The sequence below is a fragment of the Arachis hypogaea genome, chromosome 16 (assembly GCF_003086295.3).
Source record: "Arachis hypogaea cultivar Tifrunner chromosome 16, arahy.Tifrunner.gnm2.J5K5, whole genome shotgun sequence".
Lineage (NCBI taxonomy): Eukaryota > Viridiplantae > Streptophyta > Magnoliopsida > Fabales > Fabaceae > Arachis > Arachis hypogaea.
This window is the reverse complement of record NC_092051.1, coordinates 2048602-2073754: the sequence shown is the minus strand read 5'-3', so window position 1 is coordinate 2073754 and position 25153 is coordinate 2048602. Positions and strand designations below refer to the sequence as shown.

Below are 25153 nucleotides of genomic sequence, written 5' to 3'. Positions count from 1 at the left end.
CTAAACATGAAGTCTTTGGACCTATAGTCCGTACACCAGAAGATGTAAAACCTGTTAGATACAGGTGGGTACTTGTGGGAAAACGAAATGAGAAAAATGAAGTTGTACGCTACAAAGCTCGACTTGTGGCACAAGGTTTTTCACAAAGGTCCGGTATAGATTATGAAGAAACATATTTCCTTGTAGTGGATGCAATAACATTGTGTTATTTGGTCAGTTTATCTGCATACCATAAACTACATATGCATTTAATGGATGTGGTAACATCTTATTCATACGGATCATTAGATCGAGATATCTATATGAAAGTCTCTGAAGGACTAAAGATATCTAAACCATCAAATGAATATTCACACGGGTTATACTCAGTCAAATTGCAAAGATCTTTATATGGTCTAAAGCAATCTGGACGATTGTGGTATAATCGTCTTACTGAGTATCTGACCAAAAACGGATTCAAGAATGATGATATCTGCCTGTGTGTTTTCATAAAGAAATCTGCATCTGGATTTATTATAATTGCTGTGTACGTTGATGATTTAAATATCATTGGAACTCTTGAAGAGATTTCAACAATTATAAAAACTCTAAAAGAAGAGTTTAAGATGAAAGATCTTGGAAATACTAAATTTTGTCTTGGCCTACAAATCGAGCATACAAAAAATGAGATCTTTATTCATCAAACAACATGCACAGAAAAGATCTTGAAGAGATTTTATATGGATAAGTCGCATCCATTAAGTACCCCAATGATCGTAAGATCTTTGGATGTGGAAAAGGATCAATTCCGTCCTAAAGAAGAAAATGAAGATATCATTGGTCCTGAAGTACCATATCTTAGTGCCATCGGAGTACTAATGTATCTTGCCAATAATACAAGACCTGATATATTATTTGCTGTGAATTTACTAGTAAGATACAGTTCCTCTCAAACCAGAAGATATTGGAATGGAATCAAATAAATCTTTCGATATCTTCATGGAACGGTTGATATGGGATTGTTTTATCTATATGGATCCAAGTCACAACTAGTTGGCTATGTGGATGCAGGATACTTGTCTGATCCACATAAAGGGAGATCTCAAACAGAATATCTGTTCACATATGGTGGTACAGCTATATCATGGAGGTCCATGAAATAGACGATTGCAGCAACATCCTCTAATCATGTTGAAATACTAGCGATACATGAAGCAAGTCGCGAATGTTTTTGGCTTAAGAGTTTAATCCAATATATTCTGTCATCATGTGGACTGATTGATCATAAGATAGCTCCAATTGTCCTATTTAAAGATAATACAATATGCATTGCTCAACTTAAGGGTGGATACATCAAAGGTGATAGAACAAAGCATATTTCTCCCAAATTCTTCTTCACTTGTGATCTTCAAAATCAAGGGACAATTGATATTCAACAGATCTGCTTAAGCGATAATCTGGCAGACTTATTTATAAAGTCACTTCCAAAATCCTCCTTTGAAAAATTGGTACATCAGATTAGGATGCACCGATTTCGAGATATTAAATGATGTTGACAAGAGGGGGAGACTGTACTCTTTTTTCCTTGGTCAAGTTTTTTCCCATTGGATTTTTCTTGACAAGGTTTTTAATTAGGCAGTCCCTATCACAAAGGATATTATACTCTTTTTCCTCCACTAAAGTTTTTTTTTTCTATTGAATTTTTCTTTAATAAGATTCTAATGAGGCATAATCTTAAATGGACATCAAAAGGGAAGTGTTGTGATAAGATCAAATTGGATGCCCATTAATATGAACGGTTGATTTTGTTTTCAATATTGAATGAAGTTAAAAATATAAAGTTCACATGCCTCTAAATAGAGAAGCAATTTGAGGAACAATACAATCAACAATAAAATCACTCTCTCTTTCTTTATATACTGTTTTCTTCTTTTTCTCTTTTACAAATAAGTTACTACATATATTAGTAGATATATATAAATTATTTTTATTATATTGAGATAATTATATTAACTAATATTAATACTAGAGTCTTCTCTTTATATTTATTTATTTTATCTTTCTTATTTATTTATTTTACAATACAAATTACTTTGTAATAGTTAGTGATAGAGTATATCTTTATTATTAATAGAGTAATTACTTAAATTAATTAAAAAAAAAGATTGGACATTTTAATATCTAAAAGATTTTTATTATTTAATTTTTTTTGAAGAATATTCTCGTCAAACAAATTAATTTTTTATCGCTTTCAATTAAATTTTTTAATATACGTATTAGCTAGATAACTAAGTCTCTAATAAATTTTATTATAACACAATTAAATTTTAATAATTAAGACAAATTATTCTTTTTAAAATAATAAAGAGACCAATTTATATAAAAAAAATTAATTTTCAAAAATTTGTAAAGAATAAAAAGTTGTTAGAGACAAAAACTTCTAATAAAAAATTTCTGGAGAATTAATTTATTCTGTGATATTAATTTTAAAAATTATAATAGAACTAATGCTGGGAGAAGACTATCATTTTGTTTGATATACAGAGTGTCATATATAGTGATATTTAAAAAAGAGATTGGATTATATTGTTCAAAAAGTTTATTGGTCAATTTAGCTTGGCTCCAAAGTAGTGGCATATATAGGGCCAAACGTTTTTTCGCAAATATGTTATGCAATCTATATTAAATCAGCTACACGGCGTAAGAACTAAGAATAGAATTCAGATAATAATAATAATAATTAATAAGGTTTAAGAAAATTTACATACTACATTGAGATTAACGTAGGTAACCTTAGTCTAGGTAATGGTCGTGAAGGCGAAAGTCAAAGACAAAGTCGTTGCAAAGAAAAACATGACAAGCAGCAAAGAAGGTAATTTAGCTGTGGAACTTGAATTCCAGTGAAATGAACCACCGCCAACTCCACCGTTCGTTGATGAAATAATTGTTGATCCAATCCCTATATGCCAAAAAAAAAAAATGGTCAATTCCATTAATTAATTCGCGATTAGAGGCAAAATGAACGACTCAAATATTTTTTTAATTTGGAAATTTTCACAGCGCAATCTATGGAAGGATTAAGACATTTCCCTTTGCATTCGTAAGTGTGTCACACATCAACTTTATGTCTTTTGATTTACTTACCAATACCATAAATAATTGATTTAATTATTCTATTGATTTTAATACCATAAATAATTAATTTAATTACTTTGTTGATTCTATAATTTCACAAAATTTTTAATTAGATTTCTATATTTTTTTTTAATTGAGTTTTTATACTAATTTTTTTTCAATTGAATTTCTATACTTTTTTTTATTTGAGTCTCTGCATCAATTTTTTTTAGTTAAGTCCCTATACAATTAAGTCTTACTACTAAAGGGGACCTAATTAAAAAAAATTTAGTGTAAGGCCCAATTAAAAAAAAAATATAAGAACTTAATTAAAAATTTTGCGACTATAAAAATCAATAGAATAATTAAACCTAAATAATTATACTTTATTATAATGTGATACTCCCTCAATGATCTAGAATAAGAGAAATGTCTTAGTACTAATTAAAGAATTATTCTTTCTTTTGTTACCTGCTGCAGGTGAATTTGGAATGTTGGGCGCATAATAAACACCTGCCGGCGGAGAAACAGATCCTAAAAAGACACAATTCACAGCATAAAACAATCTTAGTCGTATAAATCTGTGTTAGTATATACACGAATTTACCCCTAATTTTAATGTAACGACGGATTTGATAATATTAAAAATTCACCCATATTATACATATACCAAAATTAATTATTAATATAAAATATATATTAAAAATAAATTAAATAATACATATATTTATATATTTTAAATTCGTTCTTGAAAGATTTTTTCAATCAAATTGGTCATTAAAAAATTACAAATTAATCATATCTATCCTTCAGTTACTCCACTCATAATTTTTGTCAACGATTGATGATGTGAAATGTTATAGCATATATATGACACATAACATGTTCAATTAGACGTTGATTAAATATATTTACGAAAATTTATCAATTTAGTCACTAGGTCATATTATGAATATGATTTTTGTAATTGAAAAAAATGATTAATTTAATAAATTTTTATAAACATATTTAGTCAATACCCAATTAGACATATCATGTATTATATATATTATCAATTAACGTTTTACAACATCAATCTTTGAAGAAAATTGTTAATGAAGTTATTGGAGGACAAATATGATTAATTCGCAATTTTTGAAGGACCAATTTGATTAAAAAAAATCATTCAAAGATGAATTAAAAAAATGTCTTATCTTTGAGGGACTAATTTGACTATTAACCCAAATACTAAATTATCTTCAACAAATATATTTTACTAATTCATGTATACAAACTCTGAAAAATATGAGCGCAAACTACATTAACTCATGTATACAAATTCTGATAAATATAAGTGTAAATTATATATTTATTCTGTAAATATATGTGCAAATTATTACTAGCTAAATACGGGTTCAAAATAATAATATTTGCTAATCATATAACATTGTTTTATTTTGATGGCTAATTTTGGTGTATAAATAATTTTTTTTATAAAAACTTAACATTGTTGTTCAATGAAATTTCTGTATTTAAAAACAATCCCGTTACGTTATTAATAGCGTTTCTGCCAACTCTTGTTTATGACTGTATTTAATAGAAATGTTTTTGTGGATATGTCTAACAAAAATACTTTTTTTTATGGTTGTATCTAATAGAAATGTCTTTATATATATTTTTTGGATGTGTCTCTTTATAGATGTGATTAAAATATAATAATTAATTATTGTTGACTATAAGTTGGCAGATAGTATACTGGTATCCTATAATTTTCCATTTAAAAAAAATGTTGAGTTACCTTTACTAACATTATAGAAATTAAATATAGATATGAAAGATTTTGAGTAAGAAATTAGAAGTGATACCAGTAACAGCACTGCAGATGGTAATTGGAGGAGTTTGTAATCTGCAGGCATTAGGAAGGCCCAAAGCCTGAGTCTGATTGATGTTGAGGGTGGCAGCAATTGAAGAAGCACCACCATTAACAACTTCACACAGGCACTGTGGCTGTGACCCCACCACATATGCAAGTTGTGAACAACAACCAGATGATGGTGTTGAAGCACTTCCTGTTATGTAATCTAGGCACGGAGAAAGACTTAGCAGAACATTGCTGCAACTTGAAGAAGTACTAGTCTCAGGATATTGTTGTGTTTGTTGTGCCATTGTTGTTATTCTCATCATCACCAACAAGGACATACAAAGCAGCATCTCAATCACCCTTCTTGATGCCGCCATTGAATTCATTATATCATATAAAGTGCATGCTAAAAATTGAATGAAAAAATTTGGGGTGTTTTCTTTGGGTTGGTGTAAGAATTAGGTTACAGAGAGTTGAAGAAATTAAAGGCACAAGAGAATGGTTTATGAAGAAGGAATAAAGAAAAGTGTGAATAAAAAGAGTGGTAGCTGGCTAGCTTATCATGGTGCATAACTTGCTTTTTTTTTTGTTTTCTTTCTTTTTGCTTTATGTAGAGAGATTCTTTGCCAAGAACCTTATTAATATTGCAACTTTATAAATTTAATTTAATAAAATTGTCTCGTCTTCGTCAGTTATATTATTCGTATTCATTTTATTTTATACGTTTCTTATGTTTTTTGTTCTGCATTGCTCCTTTTGCTATATATGTTATGGAAAGTGCCTGAGGCATATGCATACACTTTTCATCATGGGATTTTTTTTATAGCATGATTTGTAACCAAATAAAGTAGGAGGTAGGAGGAGTTTTAGGGACCAACAGAAATTATGATGTTTAGTCATTAATTAGTCATTATTAATATTTTTAACGGTGTGAGATGATATTTAATGTGAGATGATATTTAATTAGCTAATAGAACCCTCGCCCTTGTTCATGGATTTATCGGAGGAACCAGCTGGATTCGCCGGTAAATCCGTAAACGAGAACGATAGTTTCGGTGACGGTTGCGGGGTAGCGGGAGTCACCATTGAGTGAAGAGCTTGAGGGGTGGTGGTGGGTGAAGGGGGTAGTGGTGGGATTTGAGATTAGAAAGGGAAAAAGGGGTGGTGGCTAGGTAAAGAGGGTTAGGGTTAGAAAGGTGACTGGGTGAAGGAGGTGGTGTGGTGGTGAAGATAAGGGTAATTTAGGGATTTTAGGTAATTTTTTAGTGTTTTGATAATTTTGTTGTGCGAAACCCATATTTCATGGTACAAATGGTAATTTCCGTTTTCTATAGGAAGATATGTCAGCGTTTTCAACTTTCGTGGGTAGAAATGATAGTTTACTCTTTTTTTTAATGGTTAAGTGTTAGTCAAATTTTAATAAAAGTGCTGCCCCTAAACTTTTTTATAAAGTATTCATTCACAAATTATTGGAAAATTTTCAAGTGTACCGTCATACCGGTGTTTCAGTTATTTTTAACCGTTGATCTTAATTATAAAAAATATATAATATATATAATTAAGATCAATGGTTAAAAATCACTGATACACCGATATAACAGTACACTTAAAAATCTTCCCAAATTATTTTCACTGTAACAAAAAAAATAAAAGCAAATGTTTCTTGCTTTTTGTGCACCAATTATGATTACATGGGGAGTGGCCTACTAAGTAGTAAAGGGGGTTTGAAATTTTTATTCAATTATGATGCTTAACAGAGAAGGCATGCATGTTATTAACCCACCTTGGAATGATAGATACTTTTTTCTTTTTTCTTTTTCCTTTTCTTTTCTTTTTCCTTCTCTCTTTTAGATTTATTCTATTACCTAAATTTCCATATATGGCGCTAAAGAATACAAAAGAAAAGATTGAAAAGAGAAGTACTAAAATATAAGAGATGCAAATTTACTGTTAAAGTCATGTATACATAATATATGAGAGCATAATTATTAGATGGTGTCTCTCCTCTTGGCAAGTTACTTAAAATTGTTTTGAAAATCAATTATTTAAGAATAATATACTCCTATGTTCAATTTGTTTCAACTTTTTAAAAACTATTATATTTTTAGATATTAATGAAATTTTATTTTATAATTCATTTAATAAATTCAATAATACTGGTCCAAAAATTTTGATTTAATGTGTACAAAAGATAGACAAAAGGTATATTTTTTTAACTCTCTTTCTATCAATATTGACTCTCTTAACTCTATTCTTCTCAAGATTTCTTCATTTGATGTTTCTTCCCACAGAACATTTTGTTCATGGACGAGTTTAAATCTTTTCCTGTGATAGAGATTAAAAATAGGACCACCTTTTTTTTAAGAGGAAATAAAACACAAAAATTGTTACAAAGAACCTTAGAATTAAATAAGTCAAATTCACTCCAAAATTAATTCAAGAGATATTCAGTTATGACAGAGAGACAAAAAAAAAAACTGTTAAAACTTATTTTATTTAGCATTTGTTATTTATTGTAATAATTAATAAATATTAAATAAGATAAATTTTGATTAATTTTGATTAAATTTTTTTAATTATTAAATATTTCCGAATAAAAAATACCGTCTCATGCTTATAAGTTCTCTAAAAATTATATCCTCAAAATATATGATATTTGTAATAAACGAATTAGTTGCAATAGATTAAGGAATCTATGAGAAAATTAAATTAAATATTGGGATTGAGATATGCGATTACTTCAATTTTTCTTTGTGTTTTTGTACAACAGAAATATTTGATAACAACAAAAAATTTAACCAAAAATATTAAAATTTATTTTATTTAATATTTATTAATTAATATAATAATTAATAAATATTAAATAAAATAAATTCTGATTATATTTTTATCTTCTTAGCATTACCGTTGATGTATCATACTCATTGATCTTTGGATAAGTGAGCAAGCCACGCAACTTTATTCCATCTAATAGATATTACACTAATCTTTTTTTTTTTCCACCAAAATATTGAAGCAAGTAGTGGGATAACTTGTTCTAGAGGGTACTTTTCCGGTTCTAACCCATATTCCTTTTCTTTGCAGTCTTGTCATCCCATGACTCTCTTTTCAGCAGAGAAAGGCAACAGCTTGTTGAATCATTGAGCAGAAGAGGAAATTTGTCCTAGCTAGCTTCCTTTCTTGGGTGAGTTTGGTATATATGGAAGAAACGAGTTTTCAATTAAACTATTGACCCATAAAATTATGAAGAGTTTCTGTATTATCATATTATGTTCATGTACTGCACCTTTTAATATATGGATGGTCTTCTATACAAGTTATTATTATGTATTGAGGTATAGAAAAAAGATTTATTCTTTCTAATCAAATTTATGTCACAAACTTTAAAGTGATTTTGTTATAAATACTTATTAGTGACTTGTTAGTCAATTAATATTTCAGAGTTATAACAAGTGAAACCCTCATGGCACATGAACATGCATTTCTTAGCAAGATGCAAATATGGAAAGTTGTTCATTATATTCTAGCCCACCATACCAAACTTATAACTCATTAGACACTAAAATGTATGTTAGCTAAGGCAGTTGAACTCCTCATTCAAATTCAAATCTAATTGAACATTGCATTATGTATATATAAAAGTCATTTCCTAATTAACTTGAATGCCATTCACTAACAATGAAGATGATGCTATCATCAGCAATAATAACTACCTTTTTGTTGATGACTTCAACAATGAAAATGGTTGATTGTCAGACTCAGAATAGCATAGCATGCACAATCTCCATGATGAGCAGCATCACCCCATGCGCCAACTTCATCACCGGAAGCGGCAACAACAACGGCGGTGTGACGCCGCCATCAAGCACGTGCTGCGATTCATTGCGCGCTCTGATGAGTTCAAGCATGGATTGTGCTTGCAAGGTTTTATCTGCAAATGCTCCAAATCTCCAACTTCCCATCACACAAGCTGTTGCCATCTCCCTTGCAACCGCATGCAATATTAATGGACTCTCCGCACACTGTAAAGGTACTTATCTATTGAATCATCCGCCTTGAGAAGCACACGAAGAAATTTAAAATTCAAAATTCTGTTAGTTTGTTAACGTAGTTTATACTGAGAAGTGCTAGAGAATCAGCACTTTTGTTAAATTCTAACTAGCACTTAATCATCAAAAGAAAATTGAATGATTTTATACCATTAGATACAATTTCATACCATTAAAAACATTATTGATGACTAAAAATCATGATGACTAAAAATCACAAAATCTACTAACCCCTAAACTTTCTTATCACGTTTTATTTCTAAATAAATTTTATCAGTAAAAATAGTATTTATTTACCCTCTTCTCTCTAAAAAATTCGGCAGGAGAGGTGGTGGAAGCAGAATCGGCGGCAAAAACACCGTGAATTTCTAGACCGGTAGCGATGACTCATCTTCCATGGCACGTTTATCATGATCCTCTGTTTTCCACATTTATCTAAGAATGTACGACGAACATTATCATGATTCGTGACTTTAATTGCATTATTACGTGACCATCTTATTATTTCACCGATTTACATTACGGCCTCAGTTTCTACACATATACACACACCATTTGCATGATTATACATATATATTCACGCATAAGCTGTAACGGATCAGTGGTCATAATAGTCGTCATGATGAGGGCCACGGAAGAAGAAAGTCTCTGCTCTGCTGAAAATCTCATCAACCTTCTCCGCCGGCTGCATGAAAGTGAGTTGCTTGGCATCCTTGTCCATTGCACTCATCACGTTATTTTTCCCCGCAAGAGCATGAATCTTGTTCCCTCTCGCATTTACCTCGTAACACACTATGTGAAGATCGTCTTCCTTCTCAGCTCCAACCAAGAATGGATGCCCCGCTGGAACCACAAACACCATTCCTTCTCTCAGCTCCGAACTAAACCTCTGGTATAAAGCCTTATCCTTTGCTCCTCCTCCTCTTCCTCCAGGGTAGCGTGAAGAAGACACGTAGTGTGGACACACTATCTCCACATACCCTTTCCCCTCTCCCACAATGCATATTTTTGTTGCCCTCGTTACATAAGAGGGAGCCGTCATTGAACCCTATAAGCAACTTGTTAGATATATAAATTAGGTGAAAATTCGTGCAGTTAATTCACGTGAAGTTGTATGAGATTGATATCTGAGAACCGTTAGATGATTTAACTAATTTGACTAAATTTTCGTCTACCGATTCTCAGATATCAATTTCACGGAGAGCCGTTAGATGATTTAACTGATTTGACTAAATTTTCATATAATAGCTCTTAGATATTGACTTCACGGTAAATTTTTATCTAACAATTCTCAGATATCAACTTGACTTCACGGAAAACCGTTAGATGATTTACCTGATTTGAAATTTTGAAATTTTCATCTAACGGTTCTCAGATATTGACTTCACGGTTCATTTAACAGTTCTCAGATATCGACTTCACGGAGAGCCGTTAGATGATTTAACTTATTTCACTAAATTTTCATCTAACGGCTTTCAGATATCGACTTCACGAATAGCCATTAGACGATTTAACTGACCTCTTAAATCTCACAAATAGCCGTTAGACGATTTAACTGATTTGATTAAATTTTCATTTAATGGTTTTCAGATATCAACTACTTCACGTGAAGTCACTGAATTTTCACTAAAAAAATGTTGGAAACTAATTCAATTTATGAGAACATTTTAGTTTACCCGGGTGATGTTGGAGAAAGTGAGGACGAGGTTGAGTTCATTGAGCTCGAAAGGCTTATCAAGAGAGGATTGGTAGAGTCGGCCATATTGGTTGGAGATGTAGGGACGGGTTCCCAAAAGATTGAAGGGACCACCCGATTGGGTGCTAAAGGGCCAAAACCCTTCCTTAACCTTGCTCAGTGCTTCCACTTCCTCCCTTGCTATCTTGAATATGGTTCCCTCTAATTCTTCATGGAAAACCCCCTTTATCTTCTCCCTTGGAGTCTGATTTAATTTCACTTCCAATCAAAACATTATTCATAACAAAATTATTTTTAAAACTAGTTTATGTGTGTCTACCTGGAGTGCAGCTTCAAGTTTGTCCATACTGAATGCTGTGAGAAATAGTTCCGGGTTAAATGCCTGCAATGCCATAACTTGTTTTCATCTTATTCTTATGGCTTATAGTAATGAGTTAAAGAGAATTAATGAATGAACCTTATAGTCTCCAGGTGTTGTGAGAGGTATAAAGAGATTGGCAAGGACAAGGTTCTGATTCTCATTTTTGTTAACGAAATAGACTAGTGTGCCTGCTGCTACCCTCATCATGTCTCCATCTTCAAGGTTGAACCTATCCGTTTTCTCTTCTCTCACCAACCCAATTACCGCTCTCCCTATAATTAACAATTCCACAATATAATTAGAAAAATTACGAAGAGTCAATAGAATATTTATACAAGGTGTATAATGGAGGTTTAGAGAGTATTAGAAATATAATCATTAGTGTTACATTTTCTTATCAGCGAAAATTTTTGGATGAGTGGTATCATGACATGGTATTAAAGTTCTATATTCAAAAGGTCAAAAGTTCGATCTTTTACTAAAGAAAGAAAGAAAGAAAGAAAAAGGTACCTTTGAGTACAAAGATAACGGCATCGGAATCAAAGTAAGTTGGAGAGGTGAAAGTGTGTCCCTTAGCTTCCATAGTGACCAAAACATAATTGCTAATGCTTTTGAGGACCTTGGATCTTCTACTGAACTTGTTCAGAACCCGAACTCTTCCGTCTTGTGTTTCCAACCTGGTCCTAAAATCTTCATTATCAAACACATAAGGATTCTGAGTCTCCATCGTGGTTCCCTCTTCTTCTTCTCGCTCCTTCTTCATTTGATGGTACCTCTGGCAACTGCGAACGCATGCTCGCTTGTCACTCTTGGAATACTGTTGCTGCTGGCCACACTGGTGCATGCATGTTGTGAGCTCAGGGTCTTCTTCTTCCTGCTCCTCATCTCTGCTGAGAGCAGATAATAAGTTGGTGCATAGAGAGAGCAGAATAATGAAGAGAACAAGCTTGGTTTTCATAGGTTGCAGTCCTAGACTCCTAGTTATTAAGAAACAAACACATTTCTAATTTGAAGGGGTGTATGTGTGTAGGTATTATATATTGTGTGGTAGGTAGTAGGGACTAAGGATGAGTATGCAATACAGGAATAATAATGCTGGCACTTGGGACTTGGGACTTGGGAGTGGAGATGATTATAACATGCACAAGGACAAGTGTATACCAAGCCTTTAGGTGTCACAAAATTGAAAACTAAATGTCTAAATCATCAACACATTGCCAACTACTTTGCTACAATGCACAAAACCATCACAAACAATAATAAAAAAGTTTTTAAATATACCGATATATCGGTATTTTATTAAATTTTAACTGTTGATCTTAATTATATATATATTTTTTAGTAAATATTATTTTGCTCTCTTTAAAATAATATGTAAATTATTTTTTTTAATATGTCATATTTTAATGTTTATTTATTTTAATTTTTTTAGTAAAATTTATTAGATGACTAATTTATCTAATAAAATAAAAAATAAAAAATTGATTTTGAATCATTAAAATTTGTTAGAAATTTAACAAAATATTTGAAAAATAATGTTATATATTGCTCTTTTATTTTTTACACAAAATCTCTTATTTCTAACAAAAATTAAATAAAAATCCAGATTTTCATAAAAAAAATTACAAACTAACTACATTAATTTTTAAAAAACAAGATATAAAGTGTTTCAATTTTTTTCTTTTTTTTTTCATATAATTCGAAATCAAATTGTATAGAATAAATTTTTAAATTTAAAGATCTATTTGATACAATAAATTTTTTAAATTAAAATTTTTTACGGTGACACTAATTTGTGTTTTTATTTTTAATTTGTCACATTAATATTTTAATTTAGAATTTAGTTAATATAAAAAAAATTTAAATTAATATTTTAATAAATATATAACAAATATATTAAAATAAATATCGAATTGAAATGTGACACATCAAAAAGAGTAACTTATATGTTACTTTAGAAAAAATAGGGTAGTATTTACCATTTTTTATAATTAAGATTAATAGTTAAAAATCACTAAAATATCAATAATATATAAATATACTTAACATTTTTTCCAAATATATCTATGCATCATTCTATTATGCATATATTAGGATAGTTATAATGATTATGGTATTTTAAAAATATTATTAAAATATAAAAGAAATAATATTACCAAAATATCTATTGACATTAAACTATCAAAAAACAAATTTTAAATGAAAAATTATTAATATATAAAATAATAAAATAAGTGATTAATTGTCATTAAATTTGTTACTTTTATTATAATTTTTTTCTATTATTTTAATTTAGAAATAATCAAATATATTTTTTTTTCATTTTACCACCAACCTTGTTGGGTTTATTCGTTAGTTTTATAGGAGGCTGATCCAAAAATTAAACCACATGTTCCTTGGAGAGGAATGGTTTCCTCTTCTTCACCAAAAAGGCAAAAACACATTATTTTCTCTTCTAATATTGTATTTTTCATAAAAGAGAGGAAGACAAATGGTATTACAGTAAGGCTGCAACCTTGATGGGACCATATCTTAGGTTATGACAACTTAATAAATGTGAGACATCTCGGTAAGTAAATGATAATAAATGCATTGTTTGAAGTCCTTGATGGTCCATGTCTTATGTTTGACAACTTTAATGAGAGTCATTATCATGAAACTCAGAATCTCTTATATCTCTAAGTGGATCAAAATCGATTATTGTGTCACTCTTCATTACAAGGTTAACTAACTAACCACTTTAGAAAATACACTTTTTTTTTTGTGTTAATGAATAAAATCAATATTATTTGGATCTGAAGCTTGCCAGACACAGTTCAATTCTTCAAATCCTGCAAAGATCACAAACAGTAACAAAATTAATTTTCCTAAACCAAGTAACCAAGTACTTGTTCAGTTGTGATTCTGTAATTAGTAGTAGCATGAGTTCATATACATTATCTTGTTAATGAGAATTCAGAATTCAGATGCTATTTTCATTGAGAGCCTCAGGTATTCAAGAGTTCTCTGCAACTTCCACAATGAGGTAGTGAAGAAAAACAAAAATTGATGCTAAGAAAAGGAAAGAGGCCGGTAAAACTTGAAACTAACCTTCTATGGAAACATGATAGTAACAGCTGGACCTGCCAGCAAGAGGAGGGGACCATGTTCAAATTCAAATGCATGCTTTTTTAAAATCCAAATTACCTTGCATGGCTATCTCATGTTCATAGGAACTTGTCAAAGGAAATTCAAATCAGTGTAGTCATAATTAATTGGAGTAACTAGAGCTTCTTTGATCAACTTCTGCTGAGAATATGCTATACACAGGTCTATGATCAGAGAATCTTGACTCCCCACGAACATAAGATAATTGGTGAAGGCCTCTCCCATGCCATAAGATTCTATCACACCTTGAGAAAAAAAGCATGCATTATTTTGATTGTTTTGTATTTCCATTAACCACTTCTCTGATTGATAAGAACTAAGAACACTACCATGCTGGAGTTCTCTTTTGTTTTGAATGTCTTCCATCTCCTGCATACCTGTCTGAGTTGTTTGAATACTTGTATGTGGGAGGGAAGTATATTTTCCCTTCGTTCCATCCTTCGAATACTCGACCTTGCCTCTGCTCTATTCGCAGCTGAAAGCAAAAGATATCAAATGGTGAGTAAGGTAAGATTTGAGAAAGGAGCAAAGGGGGACAAAGAAAGTAACATACTTGATCATTCTCTAACAAGTCCTTCCAGTTATGCATCTCAACAAGAGCTTTCGCCGCACGATAAGAAAGGGCTACCCGATAATTTAAATCCCCCAGCCAAATTATTCGGCTACACAAAGTTAAACCAAAAGTTAAATTTAGATTCAGAATTCCAAAGACTAATGATAGGATCATAGAGGTGAAGAGCTTACTCGTGTTCCAGAATTGTCTGAGGCGAATACTGGTCGCTCGTGCCTTGGACAAGGGGAAACCTTGTCTTTCTCAGAATTTCCATTACATCTAAGTTTCTCCTTAGCTCATCACCATCCTTTTGCCCTGAAGTCAAATGACTACAGATGAAACAAAAGCTTGTTTGGTGCAAAGACATGCTAATTGATATTGAACCCTGGACATAACAATATACAAGACTATGAGATTTTCTTAATTTTTTCCCTTAATTCAGCCATGTTAGAATAGAATATGACCAAGTCAAATGCACCTTGTTTCCAAGATATCCCATCAAACCTCTGCCAACAGAAGACACCTTCAAGCTGTGAATATAATCTCTGATATCACTTTTCACCCAAACTGTTAGAAATATCCCCACCATTTGCTTACTAGCAACCAAACAATATCTCGGTTGCCCTGTCTGCTTCTCAACATCCTCCATAGGGAAACAACCGCTATATTGCACTGGCGAATAGGATGCCGTAACTGGGGAGTCCCCAGCTCCATTTTCATCATCTGAAGAACCCCATCGGTAGTCACTAGGCCTGTGAGCATATATCATTCTATCACAGACGCTGAGACGCCGATCAAAGCTCGGTTGTGGCAGTGAGATGTCACTATCCATTTTCATACTATGACTCAAGGATTGAAAAGACCTTCTATGGAGGAAAGAGGTTGTCTTCTGCCTCATTGATCCCTCAAAATCAGCTTCAATCTCTATAATAGGATCAGAGAGTGGTGATGGAGTGTGGCATCCACCACTTGTTCCTGGAAGACTGTTAAGGGTCTTCCTAATAAGTGCAAGCCATTTCCTTGCAGGGCCATTGTCTTCTGTTCCCAAAATGTTACCAGCATTAAGAGGTACAATTTCTTGAAACCTGAGGCCAAAAAGAAAATGCAAAAAGTTTCTCAGCAAGAAACCTTGCAGAACAAAAGGTGACTTACACATTATACAACCGGCATTAGTAATTTACCCAAGAACATAGATATCAGCGGGTGGAGAGGTGTGAAGCCAATCTTCAAGGTTCAAATAACTTGGAGGTGACTTCCCTGCTACATTCCAAGTGGCAACAAAGATTCTGCATGCAGAAGGAATAAAGAACTCAATAAAACAGAAGATCCTTAGTTCTTGTTGTTATAACAAGATAGTTTAGTACAACAAAGAGCTACATGAACCATACCTATAATTATACACTTCTGTAATCTGAGCTTGATCAAGGTCATTCTTACCTCCATGAATTCTGTCTGAGAATCTTCTGCTTGGTTTATCTGAATTTCAAATGAAGATCAACTAATGAGATTAGTAGGAGACAATAGCAGCAAAAAAAGTGACCACAACAAAGTCTTATCTTACTAAGTGTGGTCGGCTACATGCATATTAATAGACACAAAATTCTGAGATTGTAGCAGCAAAAAAGCTGTATTCAAAAATTCATTTTATCTTTTACCAATTTGGAGGGGTTTGGGGTTTGGGAATGGTGTGGTCCAAGGTGATAGATATCAAGGTTTAAGAAATTGAACCTGTTTTGCTTTTTTTGATGGTGCATGCCTCCTTCTCTGAATAGTTGCTCTTCCTCTCTTCATCAATACCTGAAAAAGGAAAAACCATAAAGTAAATAAAGCTGTGTTCTTTCCACTGTTATTTAATCATGTCACTCAATCAAACACAGCACAACAAAACAAAACAAACAATTTTTTTTGGGGGGTACCAATAATGGTAGGAAAAACCATGGAAGCTGGAAAACAACATAACTAAGGGTAAATCAAATAAACAAAGAAAGAAAAGAAAAGAACATTGCTCACAAAAGCTAAACAGAATTGAGGGTGTATTATTGAAAAGATATATGTATAGTTAACTAGTTTAGCCATTTAAAAAGTAAATAAAAAAAAAAAAAACTTTTTAAATGAAAGCTAAGAATCCCAATTCTAGAGTTCTAGATTGCATTGAAGCCATGTGGAAAATTGGTCAATTACCTTGATAAAGGACATCATCATCAACTTCATCATCTGCTTGAAAGTTATCAGTTTTGCACTTGATATTGAACCACTTCTTGACCAATGTCTTGGGCCATGAAAGCTTCACCAAATAAAGAAGAGAGTAAGCAATGGCTATGGCAGAATGCAATTGCAAATGAAGCTTGGAAGCACAAATGCCATTTTTCTTAAATCAAACCTTGCTTTTCTTGGAGTTCTCATCTCTCATTGTTGTTGGAACAACTTCATATATCTTTATGGAGTTAGTGAGTGATATGAATATCTGTTAGTTATTCCTTTAAAAAAAAAAAAAATCTTTTTTCCTACTTAAATAGGGAAGCTAAGTTTATATTGAATTGCTGGTTATGTTGATGTATCTATTCAAACATATAAAAATAAGGTAGAAAAAACAAAAAAGAAGATGGCTTTGATTATGAAAGCAATTGGGTGAAGAGGCCAAGCAGAGGAGTAAAATAGAGGAAAGAATTGAAGTAAGTCTCTGTTTCTGATTATATTTTGAGAAAATGTGGCAGCCCAGTTGGTCATCTGCAACTATCTTGAAGTTGCAGCTGTGAAGTTTGAATCTTTATGGAGAAAGGGAACTGGAAGATGAACAAGTATGAAGATCTTGGAGAAGGCCTTGAAGAAGACAAGGCAATGTAGAAGACCAGAAGTAAGTGTGTGTGTGTGTGTTTGGGTTCTGTAATGAGTCAGAAACAGAAACAGAGAGAGAGAGAGAGAGTTGCAATTGCAATGCTTATATATCAATGGTGACCCACTCACACACTCACACTCAACCAAAAAAAAAAAAAACAAAAAAACAAAAATATAAGCAAATAAGGCTAATTTTTTTTATATGAAAAAATATTGGTATTGTTGTTGAAAATGAAATTATTTGGTGTAATTATATGCGGGTAGATTTTACTTAATACACAAATGTGTGTTGGTCATTATTCTGATATTACGTAAGATGTGTGTTGGATACATTTTTTGTATATCCATAATATTGTAATACACTTTAAATATCAATCTTAAATCAAAACACAATTTTTATCACCATATTAAAAATAATTTTTGAACAAAGGCTAATAACTTGTTTTTAAAAATTACATTTAACAAATCAATGATAGTGAACACCAAATTCATCAGCTATTAATATAAAAAGTTTTGATAATTTGTGTTCTAAAGATATAAATTAAGCATATTATAAAAAAATTATTTTATAAAAATTATTATAAAATTTCTATTATTATAACACAAGTTAATTAAATTTTAATATAACATATGTATTAAAAATAAATTAAATAATACATATATTTATATATAAATAACTATTTTTGATAAGTAAATATTTGATTTTAGTAGTTAATTTTAATAAATAAATATATAACATAAATACAAAAAAATAAAAAAATATTATAAAAAAATTTAATACGATTATTCAATCTAATTCATGCATTAAGATGATATAATGAGTTTAAAAATTAATTTTTTTACTGGTATAACAATATATGATTGATTATTTATGCAAAATTATTTTATATTAATAATGTATAAAAATTAAATTATATAAGTTTTAAATATTAAATTAATAATATACTTTTTCTTATTTTTAAAATTAATTATTTACTTAACATTTTTCAAAACTACAGAAAAAGATGTGTATGTTATTATATGTGTGTTTGATACTACATACAAATACATAATATAATACAAAGACGCTTTAGTACAAAAAATTGTTTGAACAAAAAAAATTATATAAATATAATTTAAATTACTACATCAGGAATTTTTTTTTGGATACATGCTTTGACGATTATTTATTTTATTATATTATAAATGGCATGCACTAACAATATTATATGCTATAAAGCATCGACACTTTGCTGAGTTGCCGTGTTTGCGTGTGGGACACATTTCGGACGCGACACTCACCGACACTCGTCCGATATGCGTGTCTGCTGTGTCCAAACTGTGTCTCAATAAAAAATAAAATTTTTTTTCCGAACACACTTGGACACACCTAAATACCATCACGTGTCAGCGTGTCCGGTCTTATTCTTAATATATATTCTTAAAATAAACTTAGATATAGTATATATTATTATTTATTAAAACAAAAAATATTTTAAATACTTGATATAATTAAAATAAGACATTAAAAATAATTTTAAAAATTAATTTATATTTTAATATCAATAAAATATTAAAATATCATTACAGTTTATCTAAAAAATATTTTATATTTTATATGTATGCGTGTTCCCGTGTCATGTAAAATTTTAAAATTCGTGTGTCCCGTGTCGTGTCGTATCCCGCGTGTCCGTGTCAGTGTCCGTACATCATAGATTATATGCAAGTTCTCCCATTTAAACCTTCTTGGTTTACGTCGTGAATTCACGATGTAACGAATTCTTCAAACTTTACAATTTTTTATTCCAAAATGTAACTTTTAGAATGAGAATCGGAGCAAATGCCTATTGGCATCATGAAAGTGTTATATTACTCTACTAATTAAAAATTCATATAAAATAATTGCTGTTTAATAAAAACAATTTTTAAATTATATTAGAATCGTTTATGCATTCTCTTAGCTTTCAATGTATACATATAGATGTCGTTTTTCAATGAATGATATTTGATCAAGGTATATTCTTTTAAATTAAATGTATAAAATTAGAATGATAAACCACATTTTCTACTAGCTATGCGTAAGAAATATTTTGACTCTAGTATATGTTATTTTTGAAATTGAGTGACTAAATCTAATTTTAAATCTCTACTTATAAAAGGTAAAGTAATTTACGCTAATAAAATAAATAGAGTTTAAAATTACGTAAATGCCTTAAATTAGAATTAGTTATACGCTATGTCTTAAATATTTTTATATAAATTGAATTAAGTTAATTTAATTTACTATGTATATATTGCATTATGTATATATTACATTAGTAGTAAATTGAATCAACTTCATTCGATTTATTATATTTATCCTAGCTTATAGTAAATCTTACTTTTAAGTTAATGGGTTATGTATTATTTATTAATTTTAAAACATAAATACCAATAAAAAATATTTTTATTTGAATTTAAATAAAATTTTAAAAAAATTAAAATAAGTAAGAATAGAAATCTAACTTTTGTATTTTAGTTCAAATTTTAAAAAATCTATATTTTTATAAACTTATAAATTTAAAACAGAATAATAAATTAGTTCTAAAAATTTATTAAAAATTATCATTGACTCATTAGCATCTAAAAAATTATTATCGAGACTTTTAATGTTGAGAAGTTATAAAATATAACGCATAAGAATTAAATTTTGAATTTTTTCATAATTAAAAATAACAAATAATTATATAATATAAAAAGACCAACTATATTTATACGATATATAATTTAAAAAATAATTAAATTATAATTTAATTTATCAAACTAAATATAGAACGGAACCAACGCTTTGATAATATTACTTCTAATTTAAATTTGGATTTTTTTTAAATATAAACCAAGATTCTTCTTAGTTGTAGAATTTTGTTTTGAGGCGAAGATAGAAGATTCTTCTTTCCACCTAAAAAAAGTTTAGCCATCAAATCCAAGATTCTTGTTTCACCCTTGCATTTTGTCTTGTTAAATTTGATCTTGATGTTCAAATCATGATGACATATTAGTTCCACAAACTTAATTGAAAGAAGCAGTTCAAGGCTAACCCAAATGGAGCATAGCTCAATCTTCTTATAATAGTGGCCCACTAAATTGAGTGAAGGTTCCACTCCCATATTAACCCCAAGCCTAGTCTATGTGTCTGTACGGATAATTAAAACCTGTTAACCTACCTAACACATAGACTTTGAAAAACTAATACTAAAACAATATTTATAGTTTTATAGAATTAATTAATTTTTTTCGTTCATAAAACTCAGAGATTTTTAACCGATACGCGGATACTGACATGGACATAAAATACGTTGATACACAAATTTTAAAATCTTATAAGATACAAAAATATGTATATATATAAAATATAAAATATTTTTTAGATAAATTATAATAATATTTTATTAATATTAAAATTTAAATTATTTTTTATTATATAATTATATAAAGTATTTAAAATATTTTTTATTTTAATATATAATAATATATATTATTTCTAAATTTATTTCAAGAATACATATTTAGAATAAGGTTGAATATATTGACACGTATAATAATATTTAAGTATGACCAAACGTTTTCGGAATTTTTTTTCATTAAGACAAAATCAAACGCGCGTATTAAGTGCGCAAATTAATTTTATTATGGAGGCAACGTTAGTGTAGGACGCGGATATGGAGAGGATGTGAGCTTTACCGGGCTGTGGTGTCAGGGACACAGTAATCAGATCTTGCGAGTTGCTGATGGGAACTCGGACCCTCCGATTTCTTGTAAATTAAAAAAAATTTCTCATAAGCACAAATCGGACCCAGGGACTAGTATAACCAAATAAAAAAAAAACCAACAAAGGAAACGGACCATCCGTTTTGGTGAGGACATGTCGCACAGTCCGATTTGTTCTAGGTGAATTTCGTATACTACACGTAAAACGGACCCTTCGATTTGCTTACAAAATTTTCAAAACAAAGAACTCGGAAGGTCCGATTTCTTCCTATCAAAGCTGAGTCAAAAGCTGTCCCACATTTCGGTGTAGCATCCCCTCATTTCATAACTCGGCACAATACCTGCCCCTCCTCCATAACCAAAAAAATTAGCCTATCAAGTAAATGTTATATTTAAAATATGTCGAATACTTCTTTAGCGAAATGTTCATAATTCATAAGATTTGAAAGACATGTTCTCCATTATTAGTGAATTATAATTACTAATTGCCAGTGATGAGTTGCACGTAGTAAGCATGAAGATTAATTGATTGAGAAAAACCAAATCCTTGTTGTTTTTCCCTTCATTTAAGTTGTCTAAAGAATCATTCTATATGTAGACAATTATTTCCATCCATACAAAATTCATCTGGTTATTAATGATTCTTAAGAACTAGCTAGCACAAGCATTGATAATGCACATACATCACTTGTTGACTAAGGACCATAATAATAAATCTCAATTTCAATCTCAATCTGGCAGGTGAAGTGTCACAAATTTTATCTTCATTGCCCTTATAATGCTGCCAATGATGCTCCCATGAAAGGCCAGTATCAAAATTAAAGAAGAATGGGTCCAAATTCATCATGCCATGCAGTATCTCTAAAGGGCTACCTTTACCCTACAAACAAATTCAATCCCTTTTTCATTGCCTACTAACTAACAATCAAAGATTGCTACCTTGTCAAGGATTGGGAACCATTAACCATGGGAATGCACCCAATAATTGGATTCAATAATTATATACAATTATGTTAGGTATATATAAACAATTAATTGCTAATTAGTCACTGTATATAAACATATATCTTTGATATCTTATAAAAAAAAATTATTATATTTCTATAAATAAATTTGATTATTCTATTATGATATATTTAATTATTTTAACTAATTATTTAGTTAAAAAAAATATGTTAGTTAATATATATAAGAATTAAGTACGATTTTGGTTCTTAAAGTATAAATCGAAAATTTTCATCGTCTCTAACTTTTTTTCATACAAAATCGTCTTTAAGATTTAGCTTAATTTAAAAATTGTTCTTCAAATCAAAATATCCTTCTCCAACAACCCTTTTTCAACAAACTTTCTTCACCAAAATACTCAGTTTCGTTTCTTTTTCTTCTTCTTTATCACAGTATCAGCAACAACAACAATAGAATCAGAAGCAGAATCAATGTAATAAAAAAAAAAACAGAAAAATGAACAATGTAATTAACAAATCAACAAATATCAAAGAATCAGAAACAAAAAAATCAACAATGTAATAAACACGAAACAGAAGCAGAAATCAGTACCAAAGAATCAACAATCTGCATTTCAAATATCAATGAATCAACAAAATTAAAGGAAAAAAAAAAGAATTGGAACCTATGGAACAACAGTGAGCATGCGAGGAGCAGCGGCAAGCGAGCGAAGAGTAGCGGCGAGCAACGAGCGAGTGAGGAGCAAGAGCAGAAACAGCGAGCAGCGCACGACGTCCTCCCTCGCCAATCTACTGGTGTCGACGTCAGACACTAGCACAGGAGCAGAAACGGCAACGCGGTGTGCAATGTCTGTCCTCTCTCACCGGCGTCGTTACCACCTTCCTCTTCCGCTTCTTCTTTTTCATGGTTCTCTACTTCTCTTTCTCTCTCTCAACTTCAAACATACACTCTCTTTTATGTTTTTTTTTTTATTTTATAATTTTTTGTTAGGGATAATTTGGTCTAAAATTTTAAAATTTAAGTAAAAAGAATAATTTTAAAACTAAGTTAAATCTTAAGAACGATTTTGTATGCAAAAAAAGATTGATAGTGAAAAAATTTTCGGTCTAAACCTTAGAAACCAAAATCGTATTTAACTCTGTACATAAATATAAAAAATGTTTGAGAAAAAATAAAAACTAACTAAAATAAGTTTAAAATTATTTTATTTTATATTCATTGATTATCTCTAAAATATATACATAATATTAGATATAATAAATATATAATTTTAAATATTATATACACAAAGTTATAAATATTAAATTAAATAAAATAATTTTAAGTTATTATCTCTTTAGTATTATTATATAAATATATATACATAATAATTATTTTTTGTGTGTATCTAATATTTTTTAATAATATATTCCTCATAGTTATTATTGAATCGCACGCGGTTTTCATGCTGAGCCAATTAATAATAAATCGTCTATAGAAAATGAAGTTATCAACCTAGAATAATAATCTCACAATCATTTATGTATACCTTTTTGTTCATAGAATTTCACAATAACAATAATAATAACAATTTTCTTCTATTCGTATTTGAAAATTGATCAGAGGACAGTTAAAAGTTTGATTTGATGATTTCAATAGTTGAAATCTTTTATTAGATTCCTCGATCGGGTCTTTCTCTTCACAATCTGGCAAATTAAAGGAGAAGGGTACAACCTTGGTCCTGTTGTACTTGGTGATATTGTTATAGATATTGTCGTTAATGTCATGGGATTTAATTTCTCAACTACACTAATTATATCTATATATCTACTACTATTTTCCTTCATTACTGCAAAATATTAATGATAGTATGGGACATCATAATATGCATTATGGACCACCTACAAATATTCAAAACTTGAATATATATACTTTCTTGTTTAGGCAAAGATAATATACGGTACCAAAGTTTAAATGAAAAATAATACTAAAGAACTGACTATCAAATTATATGTTGAACATAATGATAATTTAAGGTATACTTATTAATTCAAAATAATTAAATAAAGGCGTCGACAGCTAGAATAGAAGTATATATATTATGGTTAATTAAAGCTTTAGCTTCCTCGTCTAATTTTTCTCCCTTTAAATCTTAGTAAATTAAAAAAATATATATATAAAGTACTAATATACTATTTGCTAATTTATTGTCAATAATAATTAATTATTATATTTTAATTATAATTAACATTGAATTGATCTAAATTAATTAAAAATTTAAATTATAAGGATTTGTAACTACCTAAAAGAGAGCTGCGACGTGAATGTACAAACGAGTCACTCGCCCCTACGTCCTCTCTCACCCGCATCAATCGACATTGCATCCTCTGCCTCTTCCATTACTGCCCTTGCACGTAGGGGTGGCAAGCGGGGAAGCCCGCCCCGCCCCGCGCCGTCCCGCCAGAAGTCCACCATTTGGAGGGCTGGCCCGCCCCGCCCCGCCTAGTGAGGCGGTCCCAGAATCCTAGCCCGCCCCGCCTAACGGCGAGCTGGCGGACCGGCGGGCTAAGCCCGCCAAATATCCTTTTTATTTTACTTTTAACTATTAAATAATATATATAAAGATATAAAAAAATCTCTTTTGTTTTTTACTTTTAACTATTATAATTTCTAAAAAGTATAAACAAATTATAATTTTTGTATTCACAAACATTAAAGTCTTTGTAATTATAAATATTGTTTCCAAAGCAAAATAAACATAATCCAAAACATAATTAACAATATTGTCTCTAAAACAAAACAAACATAATCTAAAACACCCAATTTTCATCTTCATTCTCTTGTAAGTTGGGTTGGAGAAGTTGGGTTTTGGTAAAAAAAATTATAAAAATACCCCTTGCTAAAAAAA

At 30.2% G+C, this 25153-nt stretch overlaps 3 protein-coding genes and 1 long non-coding RNA gene across 12 annotated transcripts; 1 reads left to right on the top strand and 3 right to left on the bottom strand.

Annotated features, from left to right (window-relative positions):
• Positions 1-2698: 2698 nt before the first annotated feature.
• On the bottom strand, positions 2699-5663 carry LOC112758561 (non-specific lipid transfer protein GPI-anchored 15). Its single transcript, XM_025807263.3, has 3 exons — positions 4938-5663; positions 3565-3627; positions 2699-2938 (listed from the first exon to the last, which is right to left on the bottom strand). The coding sequence occupies exons 1-3, from the start codon at positions 5317-5319 to the stop codon at positions 2778-2780; spliced, it is 606 nt and encodes a 201-aa protein (XP_025663048.1). The 5' UTR covers positions 5320-5663; the 3' UTR covers positions 2699-2777.
• Positions 5664-7934: 2271 nt separating this feature from the next.
• LOC112754431 (uncharacterized) lies at positions 7935-9499 on the top strand. 3 transcript variants are annotated; one of them, XR_011873733.1, is made up of 3 exons: positions 7935-8117; positions 8690-8963; positions 9306-9499. It is a non-coding gene; the product is annotated as an uncharacterized lncRNA (long non-coding RNA). The 3 variants fall into 3 exon arrangements; XR_011873734.1 differs by having other exon boundaries at positions 7997-8117; positions 8634-8963; XR_011873732.1 differs by lacking the exon at positions 7935-8117 and having other exon boundaries at positions 8594-8963.
• Positions 9451-12190, bottom strand: LOC112754430 (sucrose-binding protein). The gene is made up of 5 exons (XM_025802080.3): positions 11550-12190; positions 11136-11311; positions 10998-11060; positions 10659-10922; positions 9451-10030 (listed from the first exon to the last, which is right to left on the bottom strand). Exons 1-5 carry the CDS (start codon positions 11995-11997, stop codon positions 9581-9583), a joined length of 1401 nt encoding a protein of 466 aa, XP_025657865.1. The 5' UTR covers positions 11998-12190; the 3' UTR covers positions 9451-9580.
• Positions 12191-13609: 1419 nt separating this feature from the next.
• Positions 13610-17654, bottom strand: LOC112754428 (type IV inositol polyphosphate 5-phosphatase 7). Of its 7 annotated transcripts, none has more exons than XM_025802076.3 (12): positions 17120-17654; positions 16921-17023; positions 16468-16536; positions 16128-16215; positions 15921-16025; positions 15218-15824; positions 14931-15124; positions 14740-14848; positions 14516-14661; positions 14130-14431; positions 13975-14045; positions 13610-13870 (listed from the first exon to the last, which is right to left on the bottom strand). In XM_025802076.3, exons 1-10 carry the CDS (start codon positions 17147-17149, stop codon positions 14290-14292), a joined length of 1593 nt encoding a protein of 530 aa, XP_025657861.1. In that variant the 5' UTR covers positions 17150-17654; the 3' UTR covers positions 13610-13870; positions 13975-14045; positions 14130-14289. The 7 variants fall into 7 exon arrangements, with proteins under 7 accessions (XP_025657861.1, XP_072075742.1, XP_025657860.1 ...); XM_072219641.1 differs by having other exon boundaries at positions 14130-14422; XM_025802077.3 differs by having other exon boundaries at positions 13688-13870; positions 14226-14431.
• Positions 17655-25153: the final 7499 nt, after the last annotated feature.